The sequence below is a fragment of the Sebastes fasciatus genome, chromosome 19 (assembly GCF_043250625.1).
Source record: "Sebastes fasciatus isolate fSebFas1 chromosome 19, fSebFas1.pri, whole genome shotgun sequence".
Lineage (NCBI taxonomy): Eukaryota > Metazoa > Chordata > Actinopteri > Perciformes > Sebastidae > Sebastes > Sebastes fasciatus.
The window spans coordinates 12,500,760-12,517,381 of NC_133813.1; the positions used below are offsets into that span (position 1 = coordinate 12,500,760).

Below are 16,622 nucleotides of genomic sequence, written 5' to 3' on the forward strand. Positions count from 1 at the left end.
TGTGTTAGGTTTGCCCATCGATATGTCATCCTCAAAAACAACATATTTTGTATATTGTATGCTGAAATTTCAAGATAAATGCATCTAACTCATGTTTTTGTATATCTTGTGTGTCAGTTTTATCAGGTATAACCTATCATTATTTTACCATTTTTTTATTATATCATGTATTTGAAAGCACTTTGTTACCGTCGTTTGTAATATAGAGCTGCAGGATGATTCCATCAACGTATTAGTCGATCAACAGAAAATCAACTATTTTGATAATCAATGAATCGCCCATCTAGTTCCAGCTTGTCAATTGAGAGGATTTGCTGGTTTTCTTGGTCTTATGTGATAGTAAACTGAATATTTCGGGGTTCTGGATTGTTGGTTTGATAAAACAAGCAATGGGAAGACCTCAGTTTGGGAAATTGTCCCTATTCTCTGACATTTTATAGACCAAACACCACTTTGTCACCACTTTTAGCTAACTATAAGCTAAGCCTATGCCATTTTACACTGCATAAATTAGCCTAGCACTTAGCAGTCTTTTCCATACTCATAGCTCTGCTATTCTTATTTTACTTGGTTTAAGTCACTGCATTTCCCAACAGAACAACACCTCGGTTGATTTCAGCCTGCATGCACTTTTTTTCAGCCTAAACATTGTTGAAACAGAGCAGCTGATATTGGTAGCGAGAAACACGTTTAGGGACCGCCGAGAGTGTTTGAGTGGCATTTTTCTGCTCTGCAGTCCGCGCACACACGGTGAAAAGCCTCGCCCAAGGTGAAACACAGAGATAAAAGGAGAGGAGAGAAACTCTTGTGACAGTAAATGACAGTAAAACGCATTAAAGACTCACACTGAGCAGAAATGAAGCGAGTGCACATAAATTGGGTGAATAGAATATGTAGTTTCTTTCTTTCATGGGGGACGGGGAGTCCCCCTAAACTGTCCCTTTTAATATCTCTGGATGTATTAGGCCATTCTGAGTAATGTTGTAGTCGGACTGCACAATTAATGGAATATTAATCACAGTCACAATTTAGTGATAAACAACTGCTGTAAAGAGCTTATAATGAATAATTAGAACTTATTTCCTAATCATTTTCGGTATTTTTTTGAGTATTTTTATGCAAATAACCACTATAGATGACAGTAACAAAGTAAAAGAATAACATTTTGAATTTTTGACAGTTGGAATGTAGCGCAACATGGAAGTGAAAGCAGCGCTCTGTTTATTTAAATGTGAATTTGCAATAAAAATATTTTGTCACCAAAATCTATGAATAATCGTGATAAATAATCGTGATCTAAATACTGTTCAAAATAATCATGACGGCCATAATCGTGCAGCCCTATGTTGTATTACTACGTTGTGATTAAGTAGCTTGATTAAATTGCCAGGTATTTAATTCAGTGAATCAGCCAAAAACAGACATCCCCATCTGGTTATTTCATCTATACAGTTTAACAATTGAAATTCTCAAAAATGTACTAAATCATACCATATATTGATATCATAGTATGAAGTTACATATAATGTGAGAGAATATTTTATCCATATTGCCCATCTCAGTCGGTCCTACAGCCCAGACTCAAGCCCAGCATTTCAATGTGCTGTTCCTCCAGCTCTTCCAGCTGCTCTTGTGCCCAGGTTGGGTTTATGCCGCTAGATAGGGGGAGTCGAAGGCAGGACCACCGGTGGTGCAGCGCTGGTATCTACCACAGCATATCAGCAGGCACGTGTCGACGCTCCCTCGCCCTACTGCGGGAAATGAAAAGTGGTGGTTGTGTCACGGGCCGTCTAATCCCCCTCCACCCTCTCTGAGCCCTCACCCCGCCCGGCGCTGACAGCTGGTGCAGACGGTTGTTGTGGCTCTGCTGACCGGCACCGCTGGCCAAGAGGGAGGATGATGGAGAGATCGCTGGGTGTGAAAGTTGTCTACACAGACTGACAGATAATCACATGACTCCATGTCTTAACTGACAGTTTCAAAACCCCAACAGAGTCCCAGCAGCAGATCATTTACTACAAAAATGGCCAGCTGTCATGTTTAGGCTCTGTTTGTACAGGCTGCCTTCACCTTTGACCCTGACTGAATTTCAATTTTAGTCTTGACAGTATCAGAGCTGACAGAGACCTTTTCTGCAGCAGTAACAGGTCAGGAGTGACTTCCACTCCGTTACATTATCAGCAGACCTTCTTCCTCTGTTACATACTGTATGTTTGGAGGGCAGTTATTACGAGTAATTTCAAGAGAAGCTGTAATTCACAGAGCTATAACTGGCAGTTAGATCCTAGTGCATGGGTCTGTTGCATCCTCTCTCTGGAGATTAACAGGGTCAGTTTGCTGCCCTGGCCTGGTCTGGCTTGACTTGGCCTGGCTTGACATAGTGGGGGGGAGGAGACTTATCTGCTTCCACTCTCACTGGAGCTCCTGATGTCTTTTTCTAACACAGAAAGCCATGTAGAACTGGCGTGGGGTCTCATTTATAAAACAGTGCGTAGGATCCAGCCTTAACGTTTGCCTACATACAGATGAGGAGATGTGCCAAAAAAATATTCAGATTTATAAAACCATGCATATGGCCCTCTCCTCTGCGCTCCGGGTTTGGGAAGTGTGATTGTGCGACAGCGCTGATGAAATATTGAGCGGAATTTGATTCGAGATTTCAGTTTGCTTATTTATTTATTTATTTAAAAAGGATCCCCATTAGCTGATACCAATGGCACCAGCTAGTCTTCCTGGGGTCCGAAATCATGTACATTAATTTATCACATACATACTATATACAACATCACATTTGTGTTACACTAATAACACTCAAATTTTCAAACATATATAAATTTCAAATTTCAAATTTCAAATTCATACACAAATCTTCCACAATTTTTTTTTTTTTTTTTTTTTTTTTTTTGTTTAGCCTCAAGGCCCATCATCAGGGAAAAAGGAACAAAGAAAACAAAGAAAACCATACATGACCAACACTGGACTATCGATCAGCTGTTTAAGTAATGTATTCGTAGATGGTATTTGAATGTGGATTTGTTAGAGGATTGACGGATGTGAAGAGGGCAGCTATTCCAGTGAGTGATGGCGCGGTAAATGACCGTCTTTTTTAAGGCATTCGATTTTGGGTGAGGTAACATGAGTTGGCCATCACCCGCTGTTCTAGTGAAATGACTGTGAACGTCCCTGCATCTGCTAATTTGACTGTATAAAAACTCGGGTTTAGTAGAATAAATGCTGTTACTAAAGAATGTCGCTGTGCTTAAGGCAAGTCTTTTCTCTACTGGTAACCATGACAGTTTATGATGCATGCTGTCTGTGTTCGTTCTCATGGGGCAGTGTAACACAAGTCTTGCAGCTCTGTTTTGTGCAATTTGTAGTTTCCGCAGTATGCTTTTCGGTGCAGAAGACCATACAGGTGAGCAATAGTCCAGGTGGCTTAAACTTAAAGATTTAACTACTTGTCCCAGAACGTGTGCTGGAACATACGGAAGGCATTTTTTTGCCATGGAGATACCATTTCCCATTTTCCTGACAATTGTTTCTATGTGCTCGACCCATGACAGTTGATTGTCTATGGTTAGTCCCAGTAATGTGACCTTATCCACCTGCTGTATAGGTTCACTGTCCAAGTAGAGATTCATTGTGGGCATAGATGACAGCTTATGACTAGATCCAAAAATAATGGATTTGGTTTTTGAGATATTTAGTACCAACTTATTTTGTTTTATCCAATCGTAGACCAAGTTTAGGTCTGAAGATAGAACTTGGTCTAGTTCGCCGCTTGTATTTGCTGCGTAATACAGTGTGGAATCATCGGCGTACATTTGTATACTGGCTTTATGCAATACAGATGGCAAGTCATTTGTGAAGATGGAGTACAGGAGAGGTCCAAGACAGCTGCCCTGCGGCAGGCCACAGTTAAGCCCTTTACTGTTAGACATGCTGCCATTGTAATACACCCTTTGTGTTCTGCATAAAAGATAATTCTTCATAAATGTGATTGCAGTTGATCTAAATCCATAACGTTGTAGTTTATTAATTAAAAGGTCATGATCTATGACATCAAATGCCGCGCTGAAATCCAGTAACACTGCACCTGTTATCCTAGAATTATCTATCTCTTTTAGCCAGTCGTCTGTCATTTGCGTTAGTGCAGAACAAGTGGAGTAGTGATGTCTGTAAGCATGTTGAAATCTAGTGTACAGGCCATTACAGTCAAAGTAATCTTGTATTTGTGAATGGACTATTCTCTCCATCAGCTTATATCTTCTACAATTGAAAGGTGCTTATGGAATAGTTATCGCTCACTAGCACAAATAACACTGCTGGTTTGAATGGTTATGATAAAGAGGACATGTGAAGTTAAATGTGTGAGAGAGAATAACTATGCGTACTTAGTATTGCTTGAAAGTGTATATTTTTTTATTTTGAAGTCATACATACGTCTCTCCCTAATATACCCCCTCTATATGCTCTTGTATTGTTACCACCCTCACTATAATTTAAACTATAATCTCCCTTTTCCTTTGTTTCAGACAAGTTCAACACCTACGTGACGCTGAAGGTGCAGAATGTCAAAAGCACAACTATCACGGTGCGGGGGGACCAGCCCTGCTGGGAACAGGATTTCATGTTGTGAGTCATTAAACAAAGAGACACAGTGGAGTCATCCTTCAAGATTTTATTGAACCAATTAAATTTGAAACACTTAGATCGCCAACTACTGTAGAATGAATGTAAAATTCATTGTAGATTTAATGCTACACAGACTTAAAAGACTTACCGTACAAACTCAGACACTATACTAGACTGTAAACTAAAACAATGGTATATTCAGGCTTTGTTTCCTGTATCGTCATGGAAATCATTCTCATGAGGCATCGTTCTGCTCTGAGAGCACAAGTTTTAGGTGAAATTTCCCTGCTTTACTGTTTATACAGTACATAGTGTGTCCTTTTGGGAATACAATATGTCCACGCCATCCTTTGAGTTATGTCAGAACTCTTCAATAAAGGCAAATTGCCAAACACATCTAAAACAGGAAATGGTTTAGGAGCTCGGAAACCCCATATCTTTTGTTATTTTCATTCATTTGTAAGTTTCCCCACCCTCGTTCCTACCTGGTGCTTTGGTGCTACAGGAAAAAGGTGTCTTGTTTTCAAGCTTTGCAAGTATCTTGTTAAACAGCTGCTGTTCATTTCCTCCTTGTAATTCATTGGTTTAATTTCCTCATTTTACTTTCCCCCGTGAAAGGTATCTATGGTGACAAGAGAGCTGGCACGTTGTTGCATGTGTGTCATTGTTTGTCTTTTGTGAACTCCCTCATTGTTTGTTTTTCCAGACCTTCATCCTCCTACTGTCCAGTAATGATGTGTCAGCTAGGCGTAATTCAACATAAAACATCATTCATCGGCGTTTCCAGCGAATGCTCGGCGCCACCTGTTACGACAAAATACATTTATTAAAACGTAAAATCTATTAAAAGGAATTCCAGATTTTCCAAACCGTGAACGTCAGCAGCTAATTTGCTAATGCTGCATTCACATGGAATCAGGCAGACGGTAGATGACAAACCGGATATGATTTTAGTGGACGAGAGCAGGGCGGTGAAATTAGGTTAGGCCAGCAGAGAATACTGGTAACAGTTAAAATATTTGAACTTTTTGCCGTCCTCCGCGACAAAATTTACATCCGGTGTTACGTATCTCCCTCACACAAGGAGAACATTTTGAAGTTATATTAAGAAAAAGCTGCATTTTATAGCTGCTTGCATTACTAGAATAATTACATAAAGTAATAGAAACAAAATAATTTGATTTAATATATTTTATTCCATTCATTATAAACAATACGACATCACCATAGCAACATGTCGTCATGCCTGTTTCGTTTTGCCATCCTAACCATGCTGTCGGACTATCTGTTGTTTGAAGAAGGTGTTGTCTGTCTGCTCTCTGTTTGATTCCATGTGAATGCAGCATAATTCTGCTGAATCTTTAGATATGCTTGAAAGATGTTATAGCCTAAAGATACCAACTAAATTAATAAAATGTAAAAAACATTACTAGTCTTTTACCTGTTGAATAGTTGTTGTTGTTGTGTCTATGTCCTGTTCAAAAGAGACACATATTCTCCTTTTTTTATTTAAATTATGCGGTAATTCAGTTTGCAATGCAAATCTGTGGAGAGAGGAGAGGTAGGCTAGCTGTTTCCCTCTGTCCCTAGTCTTTGTGCAAAGATGAGCTCACTGGATAAGGCTTCATATTTATCATACAGACATGAGAGTGGTGTTAATCCTCTCATCTAACGCCCGGAAAGAAAGCACAATGGTGTATTTCCCCCAAATGTCGAACTATTTCGTTAATGTTAACCTAACTTTGGTCAAAAATAAATACATTTTCAAAAACAGTACTGCATGGCTTTAATTTGAACTAGGTGGAGCACTAGAAGGTAGGAAATCAACCTGTATGCTGTTGATATGCTATGCAAAAGAGTGGCCAATATCAAAGTGCAGTATACTGTGTGTTATGTAATGTATATTTGTAATAGTTTAAACCCACCGCTGGCTGTTATGTTACAAAACCAATAAATATGTTGGAAACCCACCACTGAGATCTAAGTTGGTAAAAAATATTATGCTTATAAAAAAATGCTTTAGCACTAAAATGTACAAGATTCCAAACAAAAGTAGATTTACGGTCTTATTTGATTTGTGTTTTAATAAAAAAAAAGGTGTGGATGATATACAATGATGAAATAAAAATGTACTTGATGGCATAACAGAATCTAAACGGCCCTCAGAAGTCTCTCAGTTAAAATTAGCAACGGTTTGATTTGAATACCTTGCCAGCTTTATTTATTCTGTGGCGTTCTGAATGAACACATGATTTAGAAAAGCCTATATCTCTGCACCTGGACACCCTGGATACTCGGCGCCCTCCCCTGCACTTCTCTCAATTAGCTGCTCTCTTTGATTTTCTTTTTTCTCTCATCTTCCTTTTGTTCGGGCCCCGTCGATAGTTGTAAACTGCCACAGATGAGAATATGCAAATGCCCTTGTCACGCGGCTCCTTTCAAAAAATTATATGCCATTTTATTGCTGTCATCAAGCTGTTTTTGAGCCCTTTGAATAGCACGTTGAATGACAAAAACAAGGCTTGAATGGATTATGACAGCTAATGCAAAACAAAAAGAGGAAGTAGCTTTTGTTACCAGCCCCGCGGTCGGGTCTGGCAGTAATTATGGAGACATTTCTAGTTCACTGAGTGTGAATTGAGTGACATATTGGAAAGTTTTTCTCGCTTTTTCAAAATTCTGTTAACAAAAGCCTCAAACTACACAGTTATTGTTCTGCTCTTTTTATCCGCTGACATTTTCCCACGCCGTTTATCAGGGAGGGGGTTTTAGAGAAGCTTGACATTACTTGATACCTGAATACCGCCTCTTTCCTCAGTGAGATCAACCGGTTGGACCTCGGCCTCATTGTTGAGGTGTGGAACAAAGGCCTCATCTGGGACACCATGGTGGGGACAGCTTGGATTCCTCTGACAAGTATCCAACAATCAGAGGAGGTTAGAATATGCACCCACACATGATTCACATAGTCGAGGAAAAAAAAGAAAATGGAAAAAATTTATGCTTTTTTTCCATTTCCCTACTGGCACTAATAGGTTTCTCATTTGTAAAAAGGTATTTCACTTCACCATTTTCTATTACCTCCATAGACACTCAGATTCAATGGGGCTTCAGTGTCCCTTAGCTTAGAAATAATACAATGCTCAAAGATATATACCTGAGATATATTACTCTTGGAAATGATAATAATGGCATAGAGCAGGTAGAATAATGGACACAAAGAATGTCAAGTTGTCTACGAAGGTCAATATCAATATACTTATCTTAATTGCAGGAGGGCTCAGGTGATTGGATGTTTCTGGATGCGGAGGTCCTGATGAAGGCGGATGAGATATATGGCACCAAGAACCCAACGCCTCATCGACTCATGCTGGACACTCGCTTCGAGCTGCCTTTTGGTGAGATACTTTTTCAGTCGCTTTTTATTATAGCTTCATGTTAAACTTGGGTGGCAACCTCCGGTTCTGAGAAGTGAAGCCACTGCAGGCATTCTTTCTAACAGCCAGCAGGGGGCGACTCCTCTGGTTGCAAAAATAATTCTGATTGTATAGAAGTCTTTTAGAAAATGACCCAACTTCTCGCTTGATTTAGTACCTCAGTAAACATTGTAAACATAAGTTTATGGTCTCAATCGCTAGTTTCAAGTCTTCTTCAAAACAGCATGATGTTCATTTAGTAAATTATGGTCCTGTTTAGTCGAATAGACCATAAAGCAGGGGATGCTTTAGGGTGTGGCTACCTTGTGATTGACAGGTCGCTACCACGGCGTTCTCCGGTCTGGGTGTTGTCCATGTTTTCGTTTACCCTTTCACAGTGTGTTTTCATTTCATGAAAGTTAATTATAACCTTTTTGGTCACGCTTAAAAACGTCTTGTTCAGCGTTTGGTTGTACTCCACCCTCTCGTGTCACTTCTGGTTGCAAAAAAACAAGTCACATCACAACTCAAGGCTTCAAAGCTACTACCACTTCTAATATACAGTCTATAGTAGAACTCCCAGAATGAAGCAAACCTCCGAATGAATGAACCACACTTTAGAAAAGTTCAGGTGCTTATGTAAGACATTTCCCCACACTGTCATCTCAAGTACCTGCTCTGGCAACCGTGGGCGCATGATGTAGAGAGTACATTAGAGATTCTGGTTTCCTTGGGGGCAAATGAAACCTTGATCCACTGAGTTACACAAAGGCCACCTGTGTTTCCTGGTGAAATGTCAGCAGTCGCTTTATGAGGCTACACAGGAAAATCTATCCAGCCTGGGGCACGGTCTGACAAATTGATGACGCCTTGTAACCTGGTGTCCCGTAGTCTTATGCAAGCATAACTGCCATTGAGCATCCCGACTCAAATGGAAAACACAAGCACCATATGAACAACAGGCATGAGGAGACTATGAGGTCACATTTTTCCTGAATGAAATGAAATCATAACAAAATAGCATTATCTCAATGCATGATGTGAAGAAAGACACTTGTCCTCTATCCGGTTCCACTGGGAATTAGGAGTTTCTGTCCTGCTTAAATTGAGGGCACATCAATGGCAGATCTTCCTTCATTAACTTAATTAACTTAATATGATTTAGTCTTTGCCAGGTTGTTCCATTGTGGCCAACGGGATTAAGTAGAGTGGTAGCCGCAACACACTCACTACAAATTGCTTGATTCAACATGATGAAAAAGGTTAACGTATGCGTTGAATTTCATTTCATTTTTCCCCGGGGACAATTCAGTGTCCCCCTGCTCTATGTGTGTTTAACCACAGTTCTGCCTACAGTATCTCTGTTACCTCTGCACAGGCTCAAACCTTGTGATCAAAAGGCATCAAAGTTGAAGCAGGAGTGTCTGTCCACTGAGTGGTCTTTTTTTCTGTTTTAAGAGGAGACCTTTCAAGGTTGCAGGAGGCCATCGTGACTCTCTGTGCCACCAGAGCCATTCATTAAAGCTGTGGGTCGGTGTGTCTTTGAAGCCCTGGCCTTTGTGTGTGTGGCCTTTAATGTGCATCTGTCTACAGAGCAGCGCAAATCCCCATGGAAAGTGGGAATGGTCAGAGCACCTGATCTGATACTTATTTATTTTTTTATTTAAATACATTTTTTTTACTATTATATCGGAACAGGGGTTAGTTTGACAGCTAATTTGCACCCATAGTCCCGACACAACTAAAAATGACAAATGATGAAAAGCATTTTCCTATAATATTTAATAAACGATATAGTCAGACAAGTATTAAATATTACAAACCGATTGATATATAAAAACATCAGATCATGAATATTTCCAGAGGGTTGCTGCCCTCACTGAAAAAGGTGAATTGTCCAATCCGGTTGCATCTGAATGGAACAATACCGTCTCCTCTGGCAGCTGCCCTTGTTGTCCTGGAAGCACTGTCCATGAATTTAACAAAGTGGCTTAAAGGAGGAGGTGCCATTCCATGTTGAATTGAGAATGTTGAGAAAATGAGACACGGGTTCATGTCGTTTTGAAAACTTTCCATACCAAACAACTTCGTCTTTCACAAAGAAAATTTTCCTGACGTTTCCGGTCCTCCTCATGAGAAATTAAATGGGCATTAATGTATAATGATGACATCCTGGAATATGATGCTTAAAATCAGCAGAGGGAGCAGGATGTTACCTTCAAACACGGGTTCATATGTTTGTTTGTTGTTTGCATGTTTTTGTACCAGACATCCCAGATGATGAGGCACAGTACTGGACAGGCAAGCTGGATCGCATCAACACCATGAGAATCCACGATGAGGTGAAGTGCAATTTAATAAGAGTTTGCGACTTTTATTTGTATGAAGAACTAACAGTGCATCAGTGTATTGTCATGATGCCTTTCTGGTTTGAATGTTACTGTTTCACAGTTAAGTAAGCAGGTGAAGCCAGTAAGTTGTCTTTTGTTAAAAAGGACGTGCTTGTATGTTCCTGTTTACTACTTCTTGTGCCAATGACGCAGAACTGCTATATTTATTTTCGTTGTAAATGTTGGAGTGGTGAATTACTGTGGTAATAATAGCAATAATGACAACAACATGAAAAACATACTTGAAGCCTTCATGTTTTTTCTCCCCGTCTCCTCTGTAGTACCCTCTTCAGGATGACGTCCAGAGTCGCCCACTGCCATTTGCTGCCTCCCAGTGCTGTGAGTGTTCCTGTCCGTACTCCTCTCTGCCTCTAGATGGAACCAATTCTCCATTATTCTAGCTTTCAGGCTTTGAAATGATTTTTCTCTCACTTCCTTATCCCTGTTGTGCTGCCTAATGTTGTAACAGTTCTTCTTAATCAGAGTTGACAATGAAGACTATACATTTCAAATTCAGTCTGTTCATATTTTTTACAATCATAACCCGTGAGCTCATATGCATGTTAAATATTCTCACTGTTGTTTTCCCGCTCTGAGGACCACTTATGGGGTTCACTCATCCTCCCACTATTACAACACAGGGACCCTTTTCTTTTGTTTTCACAACCCCTCTGACTGTACCTCTCACGTTGTAACGTCTGCACTTTCACCAGGCAACTATTTCGGATGGGCCGACCCACTGAGTATGTAAAACGCACTTTGATGTAATTCTCCCGCTGGCCAATCCTTAATGCCCTCCGCATGTCCCAATGCCCCACATTCCCCCCAGTAACATGTAATCTATAAGGTTTTTCATGCATTTTTTATTTTCATTATTTCACTCTAACACTTGATTTTCCTCAATGATTTCCTTAAACCTCTTTGGCCTTTTCACTTCCTCTCCTGCTCTTGCTGTTTTCCTTGTTATGCTCTGTGCTGATGTCATATAATGCTCATCACCCATGCATACTTTATCCTTAAATTATTGGTTTAGCATGCATCCTAGGGGGAAAAAAAGAGTCAGGACAACTCATCAAAACACTTGTTTTTTCTCTCTCCTTAAAATTGTGCTCCATGCTTCTCTTTAGAAAGTCTTTGTTTGGATTCAATGCGAATACTGAGATCAAACATATTTAGATATGATTTGCAATATCTATAGAAATATTCTCGCAGGTCTGCTAAACAACAGGAGTCCTCAACAAATCTTAAAAGAGTGTAAGTTGCAGTTGCATCACTAAACTGCTAGGTGGCAGTCTTGGCTAAACTATATTTATTAATATATATATCACCTTGACATTTCATTTTCCTCCCAAGAGATATCAACAGAATCAGTTTATCCTTCACTCTCCCGCTTTATCGCTTTGGAAAGATAAACTCGGCTGCTGTCCCCTCCAGCAGACTACAAACTCATGGTTAGCTCTTGAATTAGGTTTTCTTCGGGTCATTATTGAGGTTGGCAAGGTCATTTTTCAAAAAGTTGTGCAATATAAACACCATGAAACTGTTGGAAGTAATGCACATTATATTTCTATAGCTATATCTTAGAATTCTGTATCTTTATTTATTGATGAAATAACAACAGTATGATAACAGATTAAGAGCAGTTTCCATTTAGCAGAACAGCTTGCACGTACAGGGGGCTGTAGTCTTTTAAAAGTGCATGACCTTTGCCCTCTCAACCTCTCTATTAACCTGGCATCCGCTGACCCCAGTTTGTTTATTTCTTCAGCTCTTAGCAGTTTTGTCCAAATAGGCAAAGGATGCATCCTCAGCTTTGACATAATGCTTATTTAAAAAAAAAAAGATGCTTTCTGTCACACAAAACACATGTTTCAGTAAAAGATTGATTTATTCATCTCACCCTGTCACCTCTCGCAGCTCTGGATGACCAGGACAGCGCCGTGGACGACCGGGACAGCGACTACCGCAGCGAGACGAGCAACAGTCTGCCTCCGCGTTACCACACGACGGCTCAGCCCAACTCTTCCGTGCACCAGTATCCCATGGGGCCTCGGCAGCAGCAGCAGCACCACCCAGACTCCTGCACAGACTCTGTCCACAGTTTTGACCTGGACTACAGGGACCAGAGAGGAACCAGGTAGACAGAGTATCCACAGACACACTATCCACGCCTACACACCTTCACTGGCTCAGTCAGTCACTCTAGATGAAACTCTCACACAGTCACACACGCATAGGCAAAACCGAAACTACAAAAGGAGACAGCCAATGCAACCAATGACACCCTTGTTAATCAAAAGTCTCACTGAGGTTGGATTTCAAGCTTATCTTCATACAGTCTGTAATTTCTCTCTCCATAAAATGTAGACGTGACAGACTGCCACTCTCAGATTTACAGTTTTTTCCCTCTGATAGTTTGCCTGACCAAGAATCCAACTGGAGCTTTGTGCTTTTATTCTTATTTCCTGTGAGCTGGCTTTCCCATGTTCTGTAGTAGATGGTTCATTCAGCTGCTTCAGTAGACCAGGAGGGATCTATACTCTAGAGGAGGAATGGACTTTTTCACATCCTGCAGTGCTTTCAGTCATTCTTGTGGTTGTCCACTGACTTGCACATCACAAGGCATATTGAACTATAAATTGAAGTCAGAATGTACTTCAAATGACCACAAGTGTGTGTGTGGTGACTATTACAACAATTATTTATTAGGGCTGTCAAAGTTAACGTCATAATAACGCGTTAACGCAAATTTGTTTTAACGCCACTAATTTCTTTAATGCATTAACGCAGCTTGCGATTTTTAGGTTGTAGCGGGCTCAGTTTTAAAGCTAGAGTGAAGATACTGGCATCATACTGTATGAAACTAGAAAACCTAAGGAATCAATTGGTACCAACAGCACACTGACAGCTGTTGTTGCATTTCGGGCTTGAGTTTGCCATGTTTGAGCGTATTTTATATGCTAAATGCAGTACCTGTGAGGGTTTCTGGACAATATTTGTCATTGTTTTGTGTTGTTCATTGATTTCCATTAATAAATATATACATATTTGCATAAAGCAAGCATATTTGCTCACGCCCATGTTGATAAGAGTATTAAATATTTGACAAATCTCCCTTTAAGTTACATTTTTAAAAGATATTTAATTTGCGATGATTTGATTAATCGTGAATAACTATGGACAATCATGCAATTAATCGCAATTAAATATTTTAATCGATTGACAGCCCTATTATTTACATTATTTCAATATAAATAGAATAGATGTCAGTAATACTATTGCTATAAAAATGATAATACATTGTTGTTGTTATTATTACCACTGCACAGCTGTTTTGAGGCCAATTCTGGTCAATAAGACAAATTGTCTCAGTGCATGGAATCTACTTTTGTGCACTTGTGGATTGTCATGGAATAGATTTGTACCAGTGAGACTGCTGCAAATCCGTCTGCGTGGACTGATAGGAAGTTAATCTGGATAATTCAACATCAGAAAAAAAAAATGGGATTACAGCCAGGGAAAGCTCATTGTTAGTGTGTTTTTGTCTTGAGGGTCTGTTGTGATGGTTGAAGGTTCCTGGTGGTTTTGAAAGGCTCTGAACTTGGTTTAGCCATATCACAGAGGAAATCCCTCTGTCACACATGGAGGGAGTGGGTCAGTGACACACAAACAAGCATTCCTTTGGTGATTAAAAACTTCAGTGTACGCCATATGGTGGTGATTTACTGTAGCCTGCATTTCTCATGAAGACTGATGCAGGCTGGGTGTTGAAGTGCTGATAAGCATGACTGTCGCTGTAGGGATTTACAAAGATCTAAATTCACAGAGGCACATGCTTACATAGGAGCACACACACTCACACACTTGGATACACATACGGTTTTATTACTCATGCACACTAAAGTGTGTAACAAGGTATTTTTCAGGCAATTTCTTGCAATTTTTCAGTGTAGCTTATAGTGCATTTCTGATGAAGGTCTTAAAACCTTACAAGATCAACAAAAAGTGCTACATGTTTATTTTGCTAAGAATGTTGTAATATTGCAACATTGATAACTAAGCTGAATTGTGTCTTCACATTTGCATGAAACTGTTCTCGTCTTAATTTCTCCATTTATCGTTCTGCTTAACTTTGTGTTTGCATTTTTTCTTCTTTGTTTGTTTGCTTCTTCTTTTCTGTCCTTGTAATCCTTTCCCACCCGCTTGTTAAATCCATTCTTTAACCTAAATTAGATCATTAAACCAGAAAGGAAGGGTCAAAATTATACCTGTAGATTCTGGCATGGGGGTTGAAGATTGGGAAAACAAATACAAAGGGCAGGGCAAGCCCCAGCTGAGTGACTTCTTGGATGACGAGGAAGACAACGTTATCCTTCGAATGGGAAGACCCTACCCCGAGCCATCGCACACCTCTATCCGTCTAAATTCTCAGCGCAGTGGCTCTCTGCCTGCCACCTACCCTGAGGAATATGACACTATTGATCGGCGGCGGAAGAAAAAGATAAGGGACCCAGGAGGGTTGCTCAGCACACAGGCAGACAAAATGAGAGAAGAGGCTTTTCCGTCTGACCTTGCACTGCTCCGTGAGAAGAGAGGGGAGCTGTTTATGCGGCAGGTAGTTGAGATGCAGGAAGAGGAGGAGCGTATGACTACATGCCTCAGGCCATACCAGAATGGGCTTCTCTACAAGACACGGATGTGGGCGAAAAATGAGCTAGACAACACTTTGGAGAATTATGTGGCATACAAAAGAGAGCAAGATGCTAAAATGAGGTCACGGTTTGATTTTGATTTGGAGAGCTTTGAGGATCTGCACTACTCCATAGGAGCAGAGGAGGATATTGAGGACTTTATAGCAGAGGACTTTCACCCAGATAACGCAAGACAGTACAAAGACAGGTATTCTTTCTCCTGTCACATAGACAATTCTCAGGGTCCTCGAGAGAAGAAGTGTGGAAAAGCTAAACTTGGAGGATGGGCTCCGGAGGCAATGCTCTCTCCTGTAGAGGAACCAAGTGATGAATATGTAGACCCTATGGATGAGCTCCAGTGTCTGGTTGAAACGGTTTCTGAATACCTTGCTGAAAAAGAGGAGGAAATCAGCAAGTATGGTTCCCTTCCTAAATCAAGCAAATCTAGGCTATCATCTCAGGGTAGCTATAGGACCGATTCTTTTGGAGAGGAACTAAATAGTTCACCAAAGGATCCTAGAGGGGAAACCCAATCACACACTCCATCGGATCAGGGCATTTCAGGAGTGAAAAGTGCCATGAGCTCATTATTTAGTTCTCTCACTGACAAAGTTGGAGGAGGTCCCAAACAGCCTGCCCTGTCTCCACAAGCACCGTCTGCACAAGCACCGTCTGCACAAGCACCGTCTGCACAACCCTCCAACCAGTCTGGACTAACAAAACTGTTTTCCTTTATTCCTAAATCGAATAGCTCAGCTCCTGTAGCTGTTGTATCTCCAATAGAAAGTCCTCATGAAAAATCATTCAGTTCTCTGCCTTCTCAGCCACCACACGATGCCAAGACACAATGTCCTAATCAAGAAACGAAAGCTCCCACAAGGAGTCAGACTCAAACAAGTACAAAAGAGCATGTACCCACGTTTGTAACCAAACCTCAAAGTGCTCCAGGAAACTCAGTCTTGGGGAAATTGAATCCTTTAAAGCTTTTTTCAGCAGGGGAAAATGGGAACTCAGCTGAACATGCACCAGAGTCCACATATTCTCAAGGCCATACACAATGGGATGAGAAAGGTGTTCATCTAGCTAAACCATCAATGACAGCAGAAGGAGATAATAAATCAGAAAAATTAAGAAGTTCATCGCAAGAGAAACATTTGGAACAAAAACAAGATGAAGATATATATGGCAGACAAAATCCGGTGACTTACAAACAAGAGTATGTGCCTAATCCAGCAAGGTCGACTGGCCAAACACAATCAGCAAACACTGGATTCTTTAGCCCTTTCAGGAAGTCATTGAGTTCATTGATCACACATTCTGCCCCCATTCCACCTCAGGGAGCTCCACCGGTGGCAGTTTACCCAGTGTTTAGATCCACAGAGGATCCCCGACTAGATAAACCAGTGGAGGACCCATCATTGAGCAGTAAGCTTAAACTGCCTTTCCTCTCTTCTGAAAATGTCTCCACTCAGCAACATCCCAAAGCAGAG

General features: G+C 40.5%; 1 protein-coding gene across 2 annotated transcripts in view; it reads left to right on the plus strand.

The window, feature by feature from the left end:
• unc13bb (unc-13 homolog Bb (C. elegans)) overlaps nucleotides 1-16,622 on the plus strand; it is a 75,311-nt gene that overhangs the window by 14,391 nt on the left and 44,298 nt on the right. The window contains exons 3-9 of one of the 2 annotated variants that reach the window (XM_074618275.1): nucleotides 4,536-4,635; nucleotides 7,454-7,571; nucleotides 7,910-8,033; nucleotides 10,320-10,393; nucleotides 10,723-10,780; nucleotides 11,155-11,184; nucleotides 12,359-12,578. In XM_074618275.1, the coding sequence (XP_074474376.1) occupies nucleotides 4,536-4,635; nucleotides 7,454-7,571; nucleotides 7,910-8,033; nucleotides 10,320-10,393; nucleotides 10,723-10,780; nucleotides 11,155-11,184; nucleotides 12,359-12,578 (724 nt within the window). The remainder of the gene's footprint in view (nucleotides 1-4,535; nucleotides 4,636-7,453; nucleotides 7,572-7,909; nucleotides 8,034-10,319; nucleotides 10,394-10,722; nucleotides 10,781-11,154; nucleotides 11,185-12,358; nucleotides 12,579-16,622) is intronic. The other variant, XM_074618276.1, reaches the window with a different exon arrangement.